Below are 19,129 nucleotides of genomic sequence, written 5' to 3' on the forward strand. Positions count from 1 at the left end.
GCCTCCAGATTAAAAGGCACACCCATCCTACAGATGGAGAGACTGAGGCTCAGGTAGCCAAAGGAGTTCATTCATTTGTCGTTTATGGAGCTCAAACTGTGGGCCAAGTGATGGGGAGTCTTGCCTTCGTGAAACTAACATTTTGGAGTGAGACAGACCATAAACATAAAAAATAAGTAAAAATTATAGTTTCACATATAAATATGTATCATAGTAGGTATCTGTGATTATATAATATAAGTCACTTATTTTATTTTTTATAATATAGGGTCTCCCTTCTGTTGCCCAAGCTGGTCTCAAAATACTGGGCTCAAGTGACCCTCTTCCCTCAGTCTCCCAAGTAGCTGGGACGAAACAAGTCTCTAGGTGGGCTTGATTTTTGTTTGCAGTACTGATGAACAAACTCAGACCTTGGTATTCTAGGCAAGCCCTCTACCACTAAAAGTTACATCTATAATATAAATTATATATAATAAAAATACACATAAAGGTCTGCATTTGTGGTTCAATGATAGAGCGCTTGCCTTGAATGCGGGAGGCATGGGTTCAATCCTCAGCACCACATAAAATAAATAAAGGTATTGTGTTCATCTACAACTAAAAAAAAAAAAAAGAATACACATAAGGACCACGTTTTGCATAAAGTGATAGCTAGTATCAATATGTAAATAATTCACATGCATTTGTATCTGATGAATGTCTTACTGTAAATTCAGTGTGTATATTATGTATTCGAGGGCTGGGGTTGTAGCTCAGTGGTGGAGTACTTCCTTTGTACGTGCAAGGCACTGGGTTCAATCCTCAACACTGTAAAAAAAATATATAAATTCATATGTGAATATATATTGTATAAATATATATAAGTAACAGTAATTATGTATTGTATATAAAGTCATTGCATTGCCTAATGATGTGATATAAACATCAAAGATATAAACATACATAAATCTAGATGGTATAGCCTACTACATACCTAGGATCTGTGGTTTAACTTTTACTCTTAGGCTACAAATGTGTACATCACATTGCAGTACTGAATACTGTAGACAAGTGTAATGCAATGGTATTGTGCATCTAAACATAGTAATGATACAGCACCACATAAAAATAAATAAAATAAAAATAAAGGCACTAGATAATATAGCATTTTTTTTTAATTTTTAATATTTATTTATTTATTTTTTTTTAGTTCTCGGCGGACACAACATCTTTGTTGGTATGTGGTGCTGAGGATCGAACCCGGGCCACACGCATGCCAGGCAAGCGCGCTACCGCTTGAGCCACATCCCCAGCCCATAATATAGCATTTTGACTAGCGTGTACAAAGCCCTAGGGTCAATCCCCAATCTCTCTCTCTCTCTCTCTCTCTCTCTCTCTCTCTCTCTCTCACACACACACACACACACACATAAGCACACAAATAGCAACAGAATGCTGCATTTTAGAGCCATGCATGTGGTGCCCGCTTCTAGACCCAGCTTTTAGCCTGCCTGGGCAATACATTGAGACCCCTTCTTGGTGGGGTTCTTTTTTTTTGTTTGTTTTTTCTGGAACTCGGGGGTCGAACCCAGGGCTTTGGGAATGCAAGGCAGACGCTTTGCCACTGAGCTACATCCCAGCATGAGACCCCTTCTTTAAAAAAAAAGAATCAGGATTTTGGGGGTCTTGGGTTTGGGTTTGAGGGTGTAGTTCAAAGGTTGTGCATTTGCCTTGTCTAGCATGCATGAGACTCTGGATTCAGTCCCTGGCACTTGCAAAAAAAGAAAGGGAGGGAGCCAGGTGCTGTGGTGCATGTCTGTAATCTTGGTGACTCTCTGGAGGCTGAAGCAAGAGGATCATGAGTTCAAATCCAATGTCAGCAACTTAGCGAGGGCCTAAGCAACTCAGGGGAACCTGTCTCTAAATAAAATACAAAAAAGAGCTGGGGATGTGGCTCGGTGGTTAAGCACCTGTGGATTTAATCCCTGGTACCAAAAATAAAAAAGAAAAATAAAAAAGAAAGGAAGGAGTGGGGAGAAAGAAGGAAGGAAAGAAAGACTGAGCAATAGGAATTTTCCAGTTTCATTTTAATGTCATTGGACCACTGTCATATATGCAGTCTGTTGATGGAAACAATATTTGGCATATCACTATATATGATGACTACTAAATGCTATGGAGAAAAAATAGAGCAAGAGGAAGTTAAGGGGAAATTAAAGAAGGCCTCACTGATGTGATGATGAGCAAAGGTGTTTAACACAAAGTGCTTTTATCACCTTACCCCAAATTCTCTATCTCACATCCTTTCAATGACCTTCACATTTGAAAAAGATATATTGAGCACCTTCTAAGTGCAGGGAACTGGTGACATAGCAAGACCTATAGCAAGGAGACTGACTAACCTCACAATCGTGGAGAATAATTTTCCCTCAGATTGGTTTCTTATTTATTCCTTGCCTCACCTCAGAGAGACCTTTCTGGTAACCATTTGAAGTAGTCAGGAAATGTCTGGTGAGAAGTGAGGAAGTGAGCCATGTGGAAACATAGAGGAAAAACATTCCGGCAGAGGAAATATCAGGTACATAAAGTCTTGATGTTAGAAGCATCTTGGCACTTTTTTTTTTTTTTGAGAGGTTACCAAGGATTGAACCCAGGGGCACTTGACCACTGATCCACATCCCTAGCCCTATTTTGTATTTTTTTCAGAGACAGGGTCTCTCTTAGCACCTTACTTTTGCTGAGGTTGACTTTGAACTCACAAACCTGTGTCTCAGCCTCCTGAGCTGCTGGGATTACAGGCGTGCGCTACCATGCCCAGGTGCATCTTGGCATTTTTGCGGAAGAGCATAGAAATCTGTAGAGTTGAAGAGGAAAGACAAAGTAGAAGGATTATGACATGAGGTCTGGGAAAGGCAAGGCCAGGCCAGGCAGGGCATTGCAAGCCAGCTGAGATGTCTGCCTTTTAGTCTAAGAACCGATCCGTGGGGAGCCATAACAGTTTTAAACAGGGAGTCACAAAATAGAAATTACGTTGTGTGTTATTTGACTTTTTTTTGCAGAGCTGGGGATAGAACCCAGTGCCTCAAACATGCTAGGCAAACACTTTGCCACTAAGCTCCACCCCTAATTATGTTTTAGAATAAACAGTCTGGCTGCTATGTGTGGAGAGAGACCAAACTATAGGGGGAAAGGTAGAAGCAGGGAAACCAGCGAAAAGGCATCTACAAGAGTCCAAGAAGTGATGATTGTTGAGAGCCACAGCCGAGTCAAAATGATGCCTGGCATATTGCCAGAGGGAATGGTTGAAAGGTGACACCAGTGAACCATTGAGATGATGATTTGAGTTAAGCTGTATATAATTGCTATGATGCTGGATTGATTGAGTTGTATATGGACCCTGCTGCGGGAATAGGGAGTCTGCCCCAGGTGCCTGCTACTTTGGAGTTCCCGTGCAGTTCTCGCGGGGTTGGGGAGATTGGGCGCTCGGGGCTCGGTGGAAGGAGTGTGTTCCCGAGTAGTGTGTGTGCAGTGCCGGTGAGAATTGGAGAATAAAGGGTTGCTGTTTGAACCTACAAGGCTTTGTGGCGGCTCGGTTATTTGTGCCCAGCCAGACTGCAGCAGATGATAAGACATCATCAATCAGCCCATGGTGGGTGGTGGAAATAGAAGTGGAGAGGGTGGGATCCTTTGGGTTAGTTTTATTTTTTGTGGTGTTGGGGATGGAACCTAGGGCCTCTCATGCTAGGCAAGGGTTCTACCAGTAAGCTACATCCCCAGCCCCCAATTCACCATTTTAAGTTTTTTTTTTTTTTTTTTTTTTTTTAATGTGTGTGTGGTACTGGTTATTGAACCCAGGGCTCTTTACCACTGAGTTACATCCTTTTTATTTTTTATTTTGAAACAGGATTTCCCTAAATTTCCCAGGCTGGCCTTTAACTTTCAAACCTCCTGTTCTGGAATAGTTAGGATTAAAGTCATACAGGCATATGTCACCATGTCTATGTCCAGAAACTTTTTTTTTTTTTAGACATGGTTTCTCTATGTTGTCCAGACTGGTCTCAATTCCTGAGCACAAGTGATCTTCCCCACTGCCCCAGCCCTCCTAGTACTGGATCTGTAGTCATGCGTCATCACACCGGGTTTATGAATTTATTTTGAAGGCAAAAATGCCAGATTTACTGAGATTAGATGTGGGGTATGATAAACAGAAGTTCTGTGGCTGAGCCTTCAGGTTTGTAGCCTAAGCAGTTGGAAGGATGGAATTGCCATCAACTGACATGGGAAATACTCCAACAGGAATGGATGAGAGGCAAGATCAAGAGTTTGGTTTTGGCTGTTACATTTGAGATGCCTGTCAGACAACCAAGTAGAGATGTTGGTCTGGGGACAGAGTCTGGAATTCAGGGGGTGGAGTCTGCACTGGAGATCTGAATTTGGGGAGCAGCAGAGGTGGTACCTGAAGCTATGAATGTGGCTAAGTTCTTCTCTGAATTGTCTTCAGTTGTATCAGTGATGCATTAAGTATATACTATATATTGTACATAGTCATATTGCATACACAGTAATTGAAACAGGATTTGGACTTTCCCATGGGAGAGGGAAGGACATTTCAATTGGATGGAACAGCTAGTGAGAAAAAAAAATAACTGTAAAGTAGGAAAGTAGGCAAAGGAGAGGGGGAATGGAAGAAAGGATTGGAGCATTTTACACTGCCTCCAGAAATGTAAAGCCCCACTGAGAGGACGCATTTTTATGGCTTCTTGGGAATTCTATATATTAGCCCCCGCTTTTTGTTTTTGTTTGTTTTGGCCTTTTGAAATGGTCTTTCTGGGTTGCTCAGGCTGGCTTTGCCTAGGTTCAAGTGATTCTTCTACTTTACCCTCCTAGTGGCTGGAACTACTCAAGAGGCTAGCACAGACACAGCAAAGCTTTCTTAAAAATGGACTTCCTGGCTGGGTGCTGTAGTCCATGCCTGTAATCCCAGAAACTTGGGAGGCTGAGGCAGGAGACTCGTCTGTTTAAAGTCAGTCTCAGCAAAAGCGAGGCACTAAACAACTCAGTGAGACCCTATCTCTAAATAATACAAAAACTGGCTGGGGATGTGGCTCAGTAGTGGAGTGCCCCCGGGGTGAAAAAAAAAATGGAGTTCTTTAATGGAGCATGGTGGCATCTGTCTGTAATCCCAGGGACTGAGGAGGCAGAGGCAGAAAGATCACAGATCTGAGGTCAGCCTCAGCAATTTAGTGAGTCCTATGCAACTTACCCTGTCTTAAAATAAAGGGTTGGGGGTGTGGCTCAATGGTAAAAGCCCTTGGGTTCAATCCCAAATTCCTGAAAATAAACAAACAAACAAACAAATAAATTAGAATAGAATCCTGAACTGGGGTGTGGCTCACTAGTAGAGCACTTGACTAGCATGTGTGAGGCCCTGGTTTAATCCTCAGCCCTGAATATTCACACAAAGGTGTGTGTGAGAGAGAATACTGACAATTAGATGAATTTAGACAGTTGTATATGCATTTATTCCTGCCTCTAAGCTCTGGTATGTGCCAATTTCTGTTCTAGACATTGGGGACACAGTGGTAAGGAGGCAGACAAGTCCCTTCCTTCAGACTCCCCCCATGGAGCTTTCATTCCAGTGAGGGATACAATGAAGGAAATTAAGGAGTGTAAATTACATAGTATTTTACAAGAATTTTGTTTGTTTCTCATGTTGGGTGTTTATTATTTCACTTCATTATTATATACATTTGGCACAAATTATTTTGTATATATCAAATATTTCATATTTGTTTCTGTAGTTTTTATTCATTTAAACTGACATAAAATTGTATGTATTGGATAACAGTGATTTGTAGTACATATACACTGAAACATTTCACAATTCTATTTTTTCAAGAACAAAGAAAATTAAAATTACAATCCAGTATTTTACAAGAATTTAATTCCTTTATTAAGATGGTGTCTGCCAGCTTTCTCTCCTGTAAAATTACTATTTTTCCTCTTGGAATTAAAAGTACAGTCATTATTTGTGGGTTCTACATCTGAGGATTCAACCAACTACAGATGGAAAATATTTGGGGCAGGGTAGGGGGTTGCATTTCTATTGAACACATACTCTTTTCTTGTCATCATTGTCTAATAATACAGTATAAAAACTATTTACATGGGCTGGAGCTGTAGCTCAGTGACAGAGTGCTTGCCTAGCATGTGTGAGGCACTGGGTTCGATCCTTAGCCCTACATAAAAATAAACAAATACAGATAAATAAAAATTTAAAAAACTATTTACATAACATTTACATTGTATTGGATATTCTAAGTAATATAGAAACGATTTAAAGTATGCATAGGTTCTAATGCAAATACCGCACCATATTTATATAAGGGACATGAGGATCTGAGGATTTTAGTATCCCACTCCCTGCAGATACCAAAGAACCACTCTATTTTCTTCTAGTTGAAGTTTGGTTTGGCAGTCTTTTTCCAACTTCTTTTTAATCTACATATGATAAAATGCTGAGGTTGGATTTTTACATAAGGTATGAACTCACATGACCAGTATCCCAGTCAAGATATAAAACCTTTTAATCATTCCAGAAAGCTACCATGCAACTCTTCCTAGTAACACCCTACGCCCAACAATCATGCTCTGTTATCACCATAAATTTGTTCTGATTTTGAACTTCACATAAATGGAATTATCCTGTATGCACTCTTTAGTGTCCAGCTTCTTTCACTCAACTGTTTATAATATTCATGTCAATAATTGTAGTGACATTTTGTTCCTTTTTATTATTGAATTGTGTTTCATTATATGAATGTAACACAATTTACCAATTGTCTTTTAGTTGGACATTTGGGCTGTTTTCTGTTTTGGGCTATTATAATTGCTATGAATATACATATATGTCTTTCTTTGTGGGGGGAGGGGTACTAGGGATTGAACTCAGGGGCACTCAACCACTGAGCCACATCCCCAACCCAATTTTGTATTTTATTTAGAGTCTGAGTTGCTTAGTGCCTACCTTTTGCTGAGACTGGCTTTGAACCCACAATCCTCCTGCCACAGCCTCGCAAGCCACTGGGATTATAGGCATGTGCCACTCAGCTGGGCTACAAGTCTTTTTGTTGACATGTTTTCATTTATGTTGGCCGAGTATCTTTTTTTTTTTTGGTAGTGGTGGGAATTAAACCCAGAGCCTCCCATATGCTAGGCAAGCACTCTACCATTGAGCTATATCCCCAGCCCTGTTTTTCTTTTCTTTTTTTTAAAGAGAGAGGAGAGAGAGAGAGAGAATTTTTAATATTTATTTCTTAGTTCTCGGTGGACACAACATCTTTGTTGGTATGTGGTGCTGGGGATCGAACCTGGGCCGCACGCATGCCAGGCGAGCGCGCTACCGCTGAGCCACATCTCCAGCCCCCTGTTTTTCTTTTTTTATGCTGGCTAAATATCTAGGAGTGGGATTGCTGGGTCATAGGATAAGCATATGTGTAACTTCACACATCCAGAGTGGCTATACTATTGTACACTACCGCCAGCGAGGCATAAGGGTTCCTGGTTGGTATTCTGGGGTAGGAAGGAAGGAAGTGCCCTAGAGTCCAGATTAAAGACACACCTGAGACTCAGGCTCAGGTGGCCTCTTTTTATTCCCATTTCCATTCCCTCTCCTTTCTCCATTCCCTCCCTTCAGGGCAACAACCTCATCCCAGATCAGCATCTCACTTCCTGGTACCCCTTCTTTCTAGCCCTGCCTCTCACAATAGGATGCAGGGTAGTGTCACAATGCACAGTGAAAGACTGAAGTTGGGCCCCCCTACAACTGAGCAACTTCTGCAGGCTGAGAGGAAAGGCTGAAGTGCTGCCCCAACTGACCTGGGAGATGCCCAGAAAACAGAATTGAGATTACCCCCTGCAGGGGCTTAACTAAATCTGCATATGTACATTTCCTGCCTTTTGTTTCATCGTGACCTTTTCTCTTTAAACCCTTCCTCACCCAGAGACTCTTTTTTTATAAAAAATGTCATTGTATTTTTCATACCTTTACTTTTATGTGGTGCTGAGGATTCAACGCAGGGCCTCACACATGCTAGGGCAAGCGCAGCCCTGCCTACAGCCTCTTAAGATGTTTTATTAAAAGCCAGCCTTGGGGGCTGGGGTTGTGGCTCAGCGGTAGAGTGCTCACCTACCACTTGTGAGGTCCTGAGTTCAATCCTCAGCAACACATAAAAATAAGCAAAAGCCAGCTTTGATTCTGAATATTTGTGGAGTGTAGCCTCTTTGGGGGGGGGGAAGCAAAGTTAGTGCTGAGTGGTAAGAATATTAAGTGGGAAAGGGACTTCATATCAATTGCTTTCCAGCACTCCCTTCTTTCCATGGTTCTTTTATATAAGCTTGGGGGGGGGGTCTGAGTGTATTCCTGACCCCACTTCACAGCTCAGCCCTCTGAGGTCTGGGGGAGGGCAACCCCAGCTTCATGTTCCACTGCATCCAGAACCTCTGCCAAGAGATGAGACACCTGCTTGGGATTCAGAGGTTGTAGGCCAGAGGGGTGGGGCACTGGTTAATAGCTGTGGAGGGGGCTGAAGGTAGACCCCAATGGTCACAGAATTTGCAGGCTGAGCTTCCTCTGGTGTCATCAGTTATATTGAAGGCCCAGGGCCAACCACACCTGAGCATCGTTGTTTTCTCCATGGCAATGCCTGAGAGGATTTTCTCCAGCTCCAGGGGTGGCAAAGCATAATTTGGTCTTGGGATCATAGGCCTAAATGCTGCTAGGGGGCAGTGAGGACAGGGGAAGAGGGATTCCTAGTCCTGGCTCTGACACTCCAAGCCTTGTGGTGATGGATTTCTTGGGGGACTACAAGCCTTGTGGTGATGGATTTCTTGGTATAGCAGGACCTGCAAGAGTCTGGCAAGGGAAAGGGGCCTTGACCAGGATCTTATGGATTGTGGTGCAGGCCAGAAGCCTGTGTTCTGGTAGCAATCATGCACTAGATATTTAATGCCACCAGTGCCACTAGTGTTGACCTGATGATGAGGCTTCCTGTCCATCTATGTTTGTGTTCCTGTGTCTTCATGGGCCATAAACTATGCCAGGGCATGAGAAAGAAGAGATATAAGGCGCAGGCTTTTCAGCTTTTATTACAAAAAGAACATGATCCCAGCCCAATTTCCCAACAAAAGTCACCAACTCAAAGTTTGATTTGGTCAGGGCCTCTCTGCCCAGGGAGCAGACCAGTATATAGAGCAAGACCTCCCTCAGACCACCCAACACCTCATCATCCTCCTTTGCCTCTGGATGGACACACAACATCTCTAGAAATTGCTTTTGCAGTTGCTCACTGGGCCTCATTGAAGCGTGTCACCATTGTCTTGTGCAGTGTCTCCTTGTAGGACTCAGTTGAGGTGACCCCATAGGAACTGCCCCGGGCACCTAGGCCAGAGCCCCGCACCCGTGTTTGGGCCTGTAAGAGAGAGAGGAAGGCTTAGTCAGGTTGGGGCGCACACAGTGCTGAGTACTGGGAAAGGGATGGGTTCATGGAGTCTCACCTCAATGGGTGTTACAATGCCCTGCTTCTTGCGGCCCAGGCCACTGCCCTCTTTCCAGCCCATGGCCTGGAGCATGCGACTGCCAATGTTGTCACTGCCCAGCCCATCCCGAGTGGGCTGCTCAAAGTCCCTGCAGGGGACAGTGTACGGTGTGAGTCGTCGGTCTGCCAGCCCCACCTCTCCTCACCTGGCACCCAGCCCAGTACCCACACGGAGGCTGTAGATATGCCGCCATACTTCCTCCTCTTGGGCTCTGGCGGCTCAGGGATGCCATACTTCTCCCTGCGTTCAGCTGCACGGTCCCGGTACTTCATTTGCTGAAAATTTTTTTTGTGTGTGTTTATGTGTGAGAATGTTGGGGAGCTAGCTACTGTCTTTAGGAAACGTGGGTGTGGATGGGATGGGCTCATAAGGGGAACTTGATCTAGCCAGTAGGTCCCAGGTCCTGAGGGTGGGGGGACTGGAAAGAGGCCTCACAGGGATAGAAAGACTAGAGGCTGCCAGGCTGTACCTGGGTAAGGACTTGAAGTCCTGCTGCCTGGGGAATGGGGACTTCGAAGGGACAGAGGGACTGGAGAAGTAGATCACACCTCACCTCCATATCATTTTTCTCTAGTGCTTCTAGCTCATTTTCTGACAAGTGGGCTCGCCGGTGAATCTCAAGGTTTTGCTGCAAAGGGGTATAGGACATGGAATCAAGTGGCTGAGCTGGGATGGGCCAGGTACAGGGTGTCCCTGACAACCTTCCCCTCAGTCACCTTGTGGAGCCCAGAGAGCTGCTGGTGCCGGATAAGTGCCTCCTTGCTGGGGAACTGGCGCCGGCAGAGCAGACAGGCCAGCTTCTGCCAGTCTGTGAGTTTTTCCTCTCGTTCAGGGCCCCCACCTCGCTCCTGCTCCTCCTCACTGTCACTCTCCCCACTGTAGGCTGCCACCAGCCCCCGAGGTGGGCTCTGTTAGAGAATGAGGGTGGGTGGTCAGATCTGGCCAGATCAGAGTTCCCTACCCCTTTCTTTACCGGCACTCACTGGACGGTCATCACTGGCCAATTTGGGGAGATCCATGCTGGTGTGTTGTCTCTCAGCTAATGCTCCCTGGGGTGGAGGACACAGAAATTCAGGGTTCCACAGAGGGCTCAGAGGAATGATGAGGTCACAGGCAGGGTACAGATGGGTGGCCACAACATACCTTCTTCTCAAGAATGGCATAGCCCGCATCTGCAGTTGCCGACTCCCGCCTTTCATCATCTCGTAGAGAGCTAATAGGCTGGAAGCTGTTTTTGAAGTTTTCTTTCTGCTTATTGAGACTACGGGCCCAGCGTTCCATGTCCTTGGCAATCTGGACGTTGAGAGTGGAGGTGAGACTCCTAAGAACCCTCAAACTGCTGGGACCATCCACAATCTGCTGGCTTACAGTCCTTGCGGTAGACTACTCTCCCACAGCCCCAAACCCATAACTCTCTAGTCAGAATGACTGCAACAGGATATAACTGACCTCTGGGCTACAGCTCCCACAACCATCTAGTGCTCTCCTACAAACTGTAAACCATCCCCAAACAAAATTTCCTTCAAACTCTTTCTTGTCACATCCCACCAAGAACAAACTCAAACTTGGGACCAGGGCCTGCAAAGTGCTTGGTACCCTGGCTCCCACTGGCCCCATCTTTCAACATTCCATCACTTCCCTTCTATGGCCCCCCCACCCACTTTGATTTGCAAGGGCAAGATGGCAGAAGCAATCTGGGAAGAAGAGTGGGCCCATCTGGAAGGCAGATGAAGTTGAAAGCTGAACAAGCAGGTGAGAGAGGTGGCAGTGCAAATTCCTATTCTGTGTCATTGGTTACCAGCATTACTCATCAAGTCCTCTGACAGGCACCGCACTGTTAACATTTGCTGTGCTTTCACTTTATCTTTCTACAATGCAGAGGATGGTCTACCTACCTGTGCATGCCATTGTAATTTGCATGTGTGACACGATGCTATATTCCATGTTGTTTTCCTTGGGGCATGCTATCATGTTTAGAATGATGAGGTTGATGATGGGACTTCCTAGGGGGATTGCTGAGCACTTAGTCCTTGTTTCTAGAAACTGTGCCCCAAATGCCATAATCTTTCTCCACAGAGATACTGAAGTTCCCTGCAACTGCCTACTAAGACAAAACACTACAATAGTTATTTTTGTGTATGTGTGCTGGGGACTGAACCCAGGGGTGCTCTACCACTGAGCTACACCCCCAGGCATGTTTATTTTTTGAGACAGGGTTACAAACTTGTGATCCTGCCTCAGTTTCCTGAGTTACTGAGATTACAAGTGTATGCCACTGCACCCAGCTGCAATGGCTTCACTTGGCCTATGAGAATTCCTCTGGCTTATAAATCCTTGTCTGGAATAGTTAGGTTCATGGTCTCTCACCATCCCACTTCCCTCAGCAGGAAGGAGCAAGAGATGACAGAACAGACACCAAATAGCCAGGCAGAGGCTCAGGGTTCACCTGTTGGGCTGTCTTGGTCTTGTGCTTCTCCTTCTTCTCTTTGCCCTCCTTTGATGGTGCCCCTGTCTCCTTATGTCCGTCAGCTGACTGCTCCAGGGCAGGAACATAGGTTCGCCGCTCCCCATCCCAGTATAGGTATTGCTGGCTCTGAGCATTGTAGTAATACTGGGAGACAGGGAAGGAGAGGGAGCATGAGGAAAGAACTCGAGAAAGGGACCCACAGGGTCAGCTGCCATTTGACCCCTCCCCATATTTCCTTGGGCTGTCCCATCACCTGGGAATTGGGGTCATAGTAGAGGCCGGTCTGAGGGTCATAGTAGTAGCCAGATGTCTCATCATACTGGTACGTGGAGACATCAGGAACAGCTGGGAAGAAGGAAACGTGAGGGGGTCACACTCCTCCCTGATTTAAGAACTCCCCACCCCCTACCCACAAGCCGTGGCTACTCACGATACTGGCTATAGGACTCCTGGGCAGTGGGGCTGGTGGCCGGTGGTAGGGCAGAGCTGGGATGGGTAGGGCTCTGGAGCTCAGATTTGAGCACAGCAGGTGACATGATGGTGTATGACTGGTCATGGGGCCAGACAGGAACAAGGCTCAGTGTTTGCCAATGCTACCCCTGCCCATCCAGGATGTCCCCTGCATGTCCTACCCCGCCCCATATCCCCAGAGCTCACTCACCTGGCTGTTGGCAGCAGTGCCCTGGCTGCTGCTTGCCTCAGCTGCTGACTGTTGGTAGAGGCCAGGGGCAGTACCAGGCTGGGCACGGGAGAAAGCCTGCAGTGACACAGAATCTGCCCCAGGCTCTAGGGAGGCCTCAGGACCTAGGAAGAGGGACACCAAGAGAGAATGCCCATGAATGGTGAGGCGAGGGATTCTATGCCTGTGGGCCCCAAGTTGGGCTCAGGGAGAGAAGCTGGGGCTCACCTGCTCCTGTTGGATCCCCTTTGGTTCCAGTGATTCCGGGGCCCTTGGTGCCTTTGAGGTAGCCATGGGCATAGAGGGAGGAGTCTGTGCCCTGGCTGCCGCCATAGCCCTCATCCTGTTGGTAGTAGCTGTAGTCGACCGGTGGCTCCTCGGGGGTGGCCCAGGCACCCTCCCCACCCTGGGAGGCCTGAGGGGCAGGTGGGAGGGGCTCATTAGAAAAGGAGGGGATATTAAGTGAGGAGACCTGATGGCAGCGTCTGTCCTATGTGTGAAGCTAATGTATCTGCCTGACCAATAAGCATGCAACCTTAAGACAAGTGAAAATTCAGAGCCATCCAACCAGGAGAGAACAGGGTAGTGGAGAAAATAAGAAGAAAAAAAAAAACCCCAAAAAACAATACACGCCCCAATGCTCCTGAGGTTGATATTGTTGTGAGGGAGTGACATGTGTGCTGGGTGCGAGATCAAGGAAGACACCCATCTTCCCACTTTATTCTCTTCTCTCAATTTTCTTTCATCCACTTAAAAATTCATTTTTATTAAGGAATATGGTATATATACATACTTGTGTGCCTGTGTGTGTGTGTGTGTGTGTGTGTGTGTGTATATTATGTAATACACTGTACCAATTCAGGACAATAAAAAAATTTCACCCAATAGAACAGAGTGCTGTCAGTGAAAGCCGGGGAGGTGACTTGGAAAGAAGCTGGAGAGGACGGAGTTGTCTACAGAGCTGGGAACAAGGTGGAGGGCCCGCACCAGCCACTGTGACAGGGCTTTGTATCCTCAGATAGCAAGCCAGCCCTGCTGTTTGCAGAGAGGGTACAGGAGGATTGAGAAAGCCAAGTGTCAGGGTGCTGGGGGCAGAGGGGCTGAGTACCTGTGAGATGGCCCACTGGGCCGCAGCAATGGCAGTGCTGGCCACAGAGGCAGCATTGATGCGACTGCCTTCGTTGGAGGCCATGTCCCTGGAGAGGATGGTAGAGACTGGGAGTGAAATGGGAGGCCCCAAGCCGGGGGGCAAGCTGGGAGGGGACACAGGTGGGGCCCTGACCTCTTAGAACCCTTGGCAAACTCGACGTTGATGGTCTTGCCATCGATGGTGAGTGGTGGGTGCAGGGCCTGCAGGATCTGCAGCAGTTGGGCTGCCTCCTGTAGAGGGGCGGCAGGGAACAGAAGGGTCAGGCCCGGGGAGGCCCCCGGCTCCATTGCCCCATTTCCAGGCTTGGGGCCGCGGTGGGGGGTAGGGGAAGGGTCCCTCCTCCCCACCCCGGGGGCCGGGACCCTGGCTGCCCGGCCCCCCCCTGTGCCGCCCTCACCACGATGGTGGAGAGCTGGATGAAGGCGAAGCCTCTGTTCAGTTGGGTCTGTTTGTCCTTGATGACTCGCACATTGGAGGAGGACAGCACCGCGTAGGGTGCCAGGGCCCCCAGGATGGAGTCCATGGTGCTATGTGGGTTCAGATTGCGTAAGATGATGGCTGTGGGAAGGGTCCCAGTGTTAGGAGACATCCGTGACAGTCTGCCCGGGCCCCTAACCAGTGGCTCCCCACAGCTCCCTGTCCTCTGGCCTCTAAGTGTGTGCACCTGCTGCTTCTTCAATTCCTCCTCCCAGGTGCCAACTTGGTTGCTCTCCTGCTGAAAATCTTTCTAATACACCCCCAAAGTTGCATTGTCATCTGGTCCTCCCCCCAGCTTTCCCTATATCACATGTATATCCCCATACCAGGTGGATACTTCTGAGGCCCCAGTCCTGTTCATTACCACTTCTCTGGCCTTGGCGGGCTGGGCCCAGACACCAAGGGCATGTAGGAAGAGGGAAGGAATGACTGACTCACTGTCATTGGCGTTCTCCGAGCTTGGCTCTGAACCCTGTGACAGGGCTTGGGAGGCCAGCACTCCTTGGGCCTGGTAGGGCTGTGGCAGTGGGAGCAGGCCCTGGCTTAGCTCCCGGCCACCCAATGGCAGCGCCTGTGGATCCAGCCTTGTTCCAAGGGGCAGCTTCTGCTCTGCCTCTGTTGGGGATGGTGGGACATAGGCTGGTAACAAAGAGGGAGGCTCCACAGCTGGTCACCCTCACACATATCACAACACCAAGCCCTGAGCTCCAGCCCCTCGCCCTTCATTCCCAAGTTCTGGGGAGGTAGGTGGGTCTCACCTGACTTGGGCACGCCACATTTGAAGCACTTTTCTCGGCGTTTGAAGTTCTGGACGCCACACTGTGAGGCATAGGCCAGGCAGTCAGAGGGGACAGGGCTTTCCATTGTACCCTCATAACCTGGATCCAGAGATCCTCCCCACAATGGTCCAGGAAGGGGGGGTCCCTGGGTTAGGTAGGGGTGGCAGGGGCCTTTTCTGGAACTTTTGCTGTCATTCTCAGTCCTGTGAATCTTCTTTTACATGGTCTCAAACTGGTTCCTCAGTGCCACCCCCAGATCATCAATCAACTCCCTTAATTTATAACTCCTTCTGTATCCTTGGGGGTACCAACTCCCAGGAGTGCCCTGCTCAGTCCTTTTAGTAGGTTTCTCTTCCCAAGACTTGCTTCTCTAATCAGAAATCATCAATTTTCCTTCCTATCCACCCCTCCTTTAAGACTATGTTGAATCCTACTACTCTTGAGAAATTTTCCTTGGATATTCCAGCTTCTGTAAACCTCTTCCAGTTCTACTACATTCTATCCCTATCAGGTACTAAACATTGCTTCCTTGCCAAGTCTGCCATATGTGGCTAGGATGTCACAACTGCCCGGGGAGCCTAACAGCACGGAGGTAGGTGTAGCATAGGGAGAGCAGCTGGGTCTGCTTGGACTGTGCACCAATAGGGGCTTAGGGAAGGCTACACAGAAGCAGGATGTTTGATCTTGGAGGCCCAGAAGTTTAGTTTTGCTGGGAAGATATTCCTAGCAGAGGGAACAAGAGATTTTCTGTAGCTGTCACAAAGAAGCAAGCAGAGAAGCAAGAGACAAAGTTGGGATGGGAAGACGCTAGGTGACAGGAGGATCTCATGCTTAAGCTCAGAGTTATAAGGGTTTTAAGCAGAAAAGGAGGGGCATGGTCAGAGCTTGGTTTCAGCTGCAATGTTACAGGTGAGGGTGGGAAAAAGAGGCAGGAGGCCAGCATACCAGAGAGGGCTCCACGGCGACTGGGTGGGAGGGCGTGAGGATTGGCATGAGCAGCGGGAATGGCAAGGGAAGGAAGGTGGCATTTCTGAGATGGAAGCAACAGGACCTGGCAACCAACAGGAATGCGGGGCATAAAGGAGGGGAAGGAGGCAAAGAGAACCTTGGTTTAAAGGAATATCTAAAAATATAAGAGGGATGGAATGCCACTATTCCTTTGTCCCTACCTCTTCAGGAAGGTTGAGCACTCACCCTCCGACAGGACTTTTTAATGTTAGGACGGGAAGATGCCACTCTCCCCTGAATAGGCAGATTACTTTTCTGGGAAAGGGTCAGCACCCCCACTAGTTCTTTCTTCTAATTTGGTTTGGAGACTGACAGATGACCATGGGAGATGAGGCTGTGGAACTGCAAAGCTGCCCCTCAGGGCAGACCTGAAGCCATTAGGGAACCAGTGGTCCCTGTGATCAGGAGCAAATCCTGGCTAAATACATCCATAGTTCTACCTTTGAGTCCTAGCTTCCTCTTAGGGAATATGAAGGTAACCACAAAACCTACATGCTGTACCCTCCAGGCTCACATTTGAGGTGGCTGTGTCAGGATTCCCTTCAAGGTTGAGTCACCTGATATGGGTCCTCTGAACGTAGTGTGCTTTTCTTCAATGGTAAGAGTGAACACTTACACTGTGTTGCCTGTGGGCTGTTACCTTCCCATTGATGCCGTCCACCTCCCCACAACCTCATTAGAACTTGCCTCTTAGAGCCAGGGATACTGTGGCAGAGAGAGGAAAAGCACCTCGACCATCATCAAGGCAGACCTAGGATGGTGTGACTGCAGCCAGTCTGGCTCCAGAGCACACATTCTATACACTGCAATAGGCCCACATGATCACATAGTAGCCATTTATGTGAATATTTCTTTCAAGCCCACTAGGAATCCAGGCAAGACTGTTTTGAGGGCAGAGCCTGGCTAGGGCTGGAGAACCAGTCCTTGACACCCATGCCTCCTCACAGGTTCAGAGAGAGCTGCTACCACCCCTGCTGGGGCTGTCTTTCTCCATAGTACCCGATGCCCAACACCCCTGTACCTTATTACACAGCCAGTCCTCATTGATCTTGGGCTTGGGATCACTGTAGTGCATAGACACCTTCTGGCCAAGGATGTTGAGGGAGTGCTGTGGGAAAAAGCAGAGTGCAGTGAGGTCCAGGCAGCAGTGCCCCACGCACCGTTTCAGCAAAGGAGAAGAGAGTGAGCGAGCCCTTCAGCTGGATGGATGAGGGACAGGGAATGGAGGGAGGTCGGAGAACTGACGGAGGGAAGAAGGAAGGGAGGGAGGGAGGGAAAGCGCCACAGCTCTCGGGCGCAGCTGCTTGCTGCTTTTCCGGGCACACACACACACACGTGAACACACACCACCAGGCACACAGTGCTCGGCTGACCGACGCCTGTGGACAATGGGGAGAACCCCCCACTCGGCCCTGACACTGCCAGGCCACACCCAGGGCCAGCACTACTCAGGCTACACTTGGGGATGAGGGGAGAAGGGGAGGGGAGGGAAAGAAGGGGAGAGAAAGAGAGAGAGCGCACACGCGCGCGCTAGTGCTGGAGAAGGGGAAAAAGAAAGAGCCATATTTAACAGACGGAAGTTCCCGCCTTGAATGAGGCCGCCTTCCCAAGGCTGGCTGGGTCCTGGGCCCACCGCACTAGCCTATGACCCACAGAGCTGGCCCCAGGGCTGCCTCTGCTGGGACCCTCCACTTTACCACAGCTATTCCTTCCTCCCCTGAAGCTTCTCTCCAGTGCTCTACTCCAGGGGTCTAGGATCTGGGGTCTGGGCTGGGTGGCAAAGGCAGATCCTTGGGTCTCATAAGGTCCCAAAGTTGCTGGGTTGGGATTCCATGCCGTGTGAGGGGAGCAGGCTCCCTCCATTGCTGATTGTGCGGGGACCCTTGCTGGGAAGGCAGAGGCGGTGCCCACTGTGGGTAGAAAGGGCAGTGGGAAGGGGAGAGGAAGGGAGGGGACAGCAAAGTGAGTCCAGGATGTTAATAAAACTATCACACTTGATTGGGACTTTCAACTAACAGAGTAGTGTCCATTTGCATGGAACTCGAAAGGCCAAATGCACATGCAGGGAGAAGGCTGACAAAATGGGCTTTGCTAGTTCATGTGCCAAAAGCTACATTCCCCAGTGGTCCTGAGAGAGAAACAAAGTCCTGGCTTTGGATAACTCTGGAGTAGGGCGGTCCCCCAGGGACTCACCCACCCACTGGGAGCATGGGAAGCTAGGGGAACAAACCCACCCAGGCAGCTCTTTCTCTGAAAGCTCAGCCGGGAGAGGTGGAGGGACAGCACTAGATAGAGTCTGGCGGTAGGAAGGGGCCAGTGGTGAGTGCGGGCTCTGGATGGGAAGCCCAGTAGGGTAGCAAGAGATGGGAAGAGGAGATAGTGAGGGTCAGGAAGAGGGAGAAAGGGGACAGAGGGGATAGGACACAGGGCCACAGGGCGGGGAACTGTGTCCATAAGAATCAGGCGATGGGGAGCGCTCGATTACAAAGTAGTATTTGTTTGGGGGGGGGTTCAAGTGCGGCAAAGCAACCTGATTGGCTTCCATCCATCGTGTAGCGTCCTGCAAGTGACTAAACTCGACGAAGGCGAAGCCCCGGCTCTGACCTGGAGACAGCATTCAGATACAGACGCAGTGGGTTAGTCAACAGCTTTGGACACACGGCGTTCCAGGGGGCGGGACCCGAGGGGAGAGGACCAGGGGCAGAGAGGGAAGGGGAAAGAGGAGAAAGGAAGAGAAAGAAGCAATCAGAGAAAGAGTAAGGGGTGTGGGAGGCGAGGAAGATGGCTGGGAGGGGTAGGAAAGGGAAGGAAAATAGGAAATCCAGGTAGGGGAAGAGACAACACCCCAACTGGGCAGAGATGGAGAGAGATGGGGCTCAGGCCGACCTGCCAGGCCTGCCTGGGGTGACAGAAACAGAGAGAAGCAGCTGGGGAAGAAAGGATACAAGGAGAGATCTAGCTTCAGAGGAGGGAGGGCAGGTTGCTGGCTCCAT

The 19,129-nt window shown here is 48.4% G+C and overlaps 1 protein-coding gene across 6 annotated transcripts in view; it reads right to left on the bottom strand.

Moving 5' to 3' along the window:
* Positions 1–9,101: 9,101 nt before the first annotated feature.
* Positions 9,102–19,129, bottom strand: part of Rbm10 (RNA binding motif protein 10) — a 29,030-nt gene continuing 19,002 nt past the window's right edge. For 3 of the 6 annotated variants that reach the window (XM_026413725.2, XM_026413727.2, XM_026413722.2), the window contains 19 exons: positions 18,667–18,740; positions 17,158–17,244; positions 15,108–15,168; positions 14,788–14,964; positions 14,270–14,430; positions 14,005–14,102; positions 13,831–13,918; positions 12,951–13,137; positions 12,705–12,847; positions 12,474–12,591; positions 12,297–12,388; positions 12,023–12,187; positions 10,720–10,869; positions 10,560–10,625; positions 10,293–10,484; positions 10,130–10,204; positions 9,745–9,851; positions 9,535–9,664; positions 9,102–9,449 (listed from right to left, as the gene is read on the bottom strand). In XM_026413725.2, the coding sequence (XP_026269510.1) occupies positions 9,324–9,449; positions 9,535–9,664; positions 9,745–9,851; positions 10,130–10,204; positions 10,293–10,484; positions 10,560–10,625; positions 10,720–10,869; positions 12,023–12,187; positions 12,297–12,388; positions 12,474–12,591; positions 12,705–12,847; positions 12,951–13,137; positions 13,831–13,918; positions 14,005–14,102; positions 14,270–14,430; positions 14,788–14,964; positions 15,108–15,168; positions 17,158–17,244; positions 18,667–18,740 (2,297 nt within the window). In that variant the 3' untranslated portion in view covers positions 9,102–9,323. The remainder of the gene's footprint in view (positions 9,450–9,534; positions 9,665–9,744; positions 9,852–10,129; positions 10,205–10,292; positions 10,485–10,559; positions 10,626–10,719; positions 10,870–12,022; positions 12,188–12,296; positions 12,389–12,473; positions 12,592–12,704; positions 12,848–12,950; positions 13,138–13,830; positions 13,919–14,004; positions 14,103–14,269; positions 14,431–14,787; positions 14,965–15,107; positions 15,169–17,157; positions 17,245–18,666; positions 18,741–19,129) is intronic. The other 3 variants (XM_026413729.2, XM_026413723.2, XM_026413724.2) reach the window with 2 other exon arrangements.

Source organism: Urocitellus parryii, chromosome X (assembly GCF_045843805.1).
Source record: "Urocitellus parryii isolate mUroPar1 chromosome X, mUroPar1.hap1, whole genome shotgun sequence".
Taxonomy (NCBI): Eukaryota; Metazoa; Chordata; class Mammalia; order Rodentia; family Sciuridae; genus Urocitellus; species Urocitellus parryii.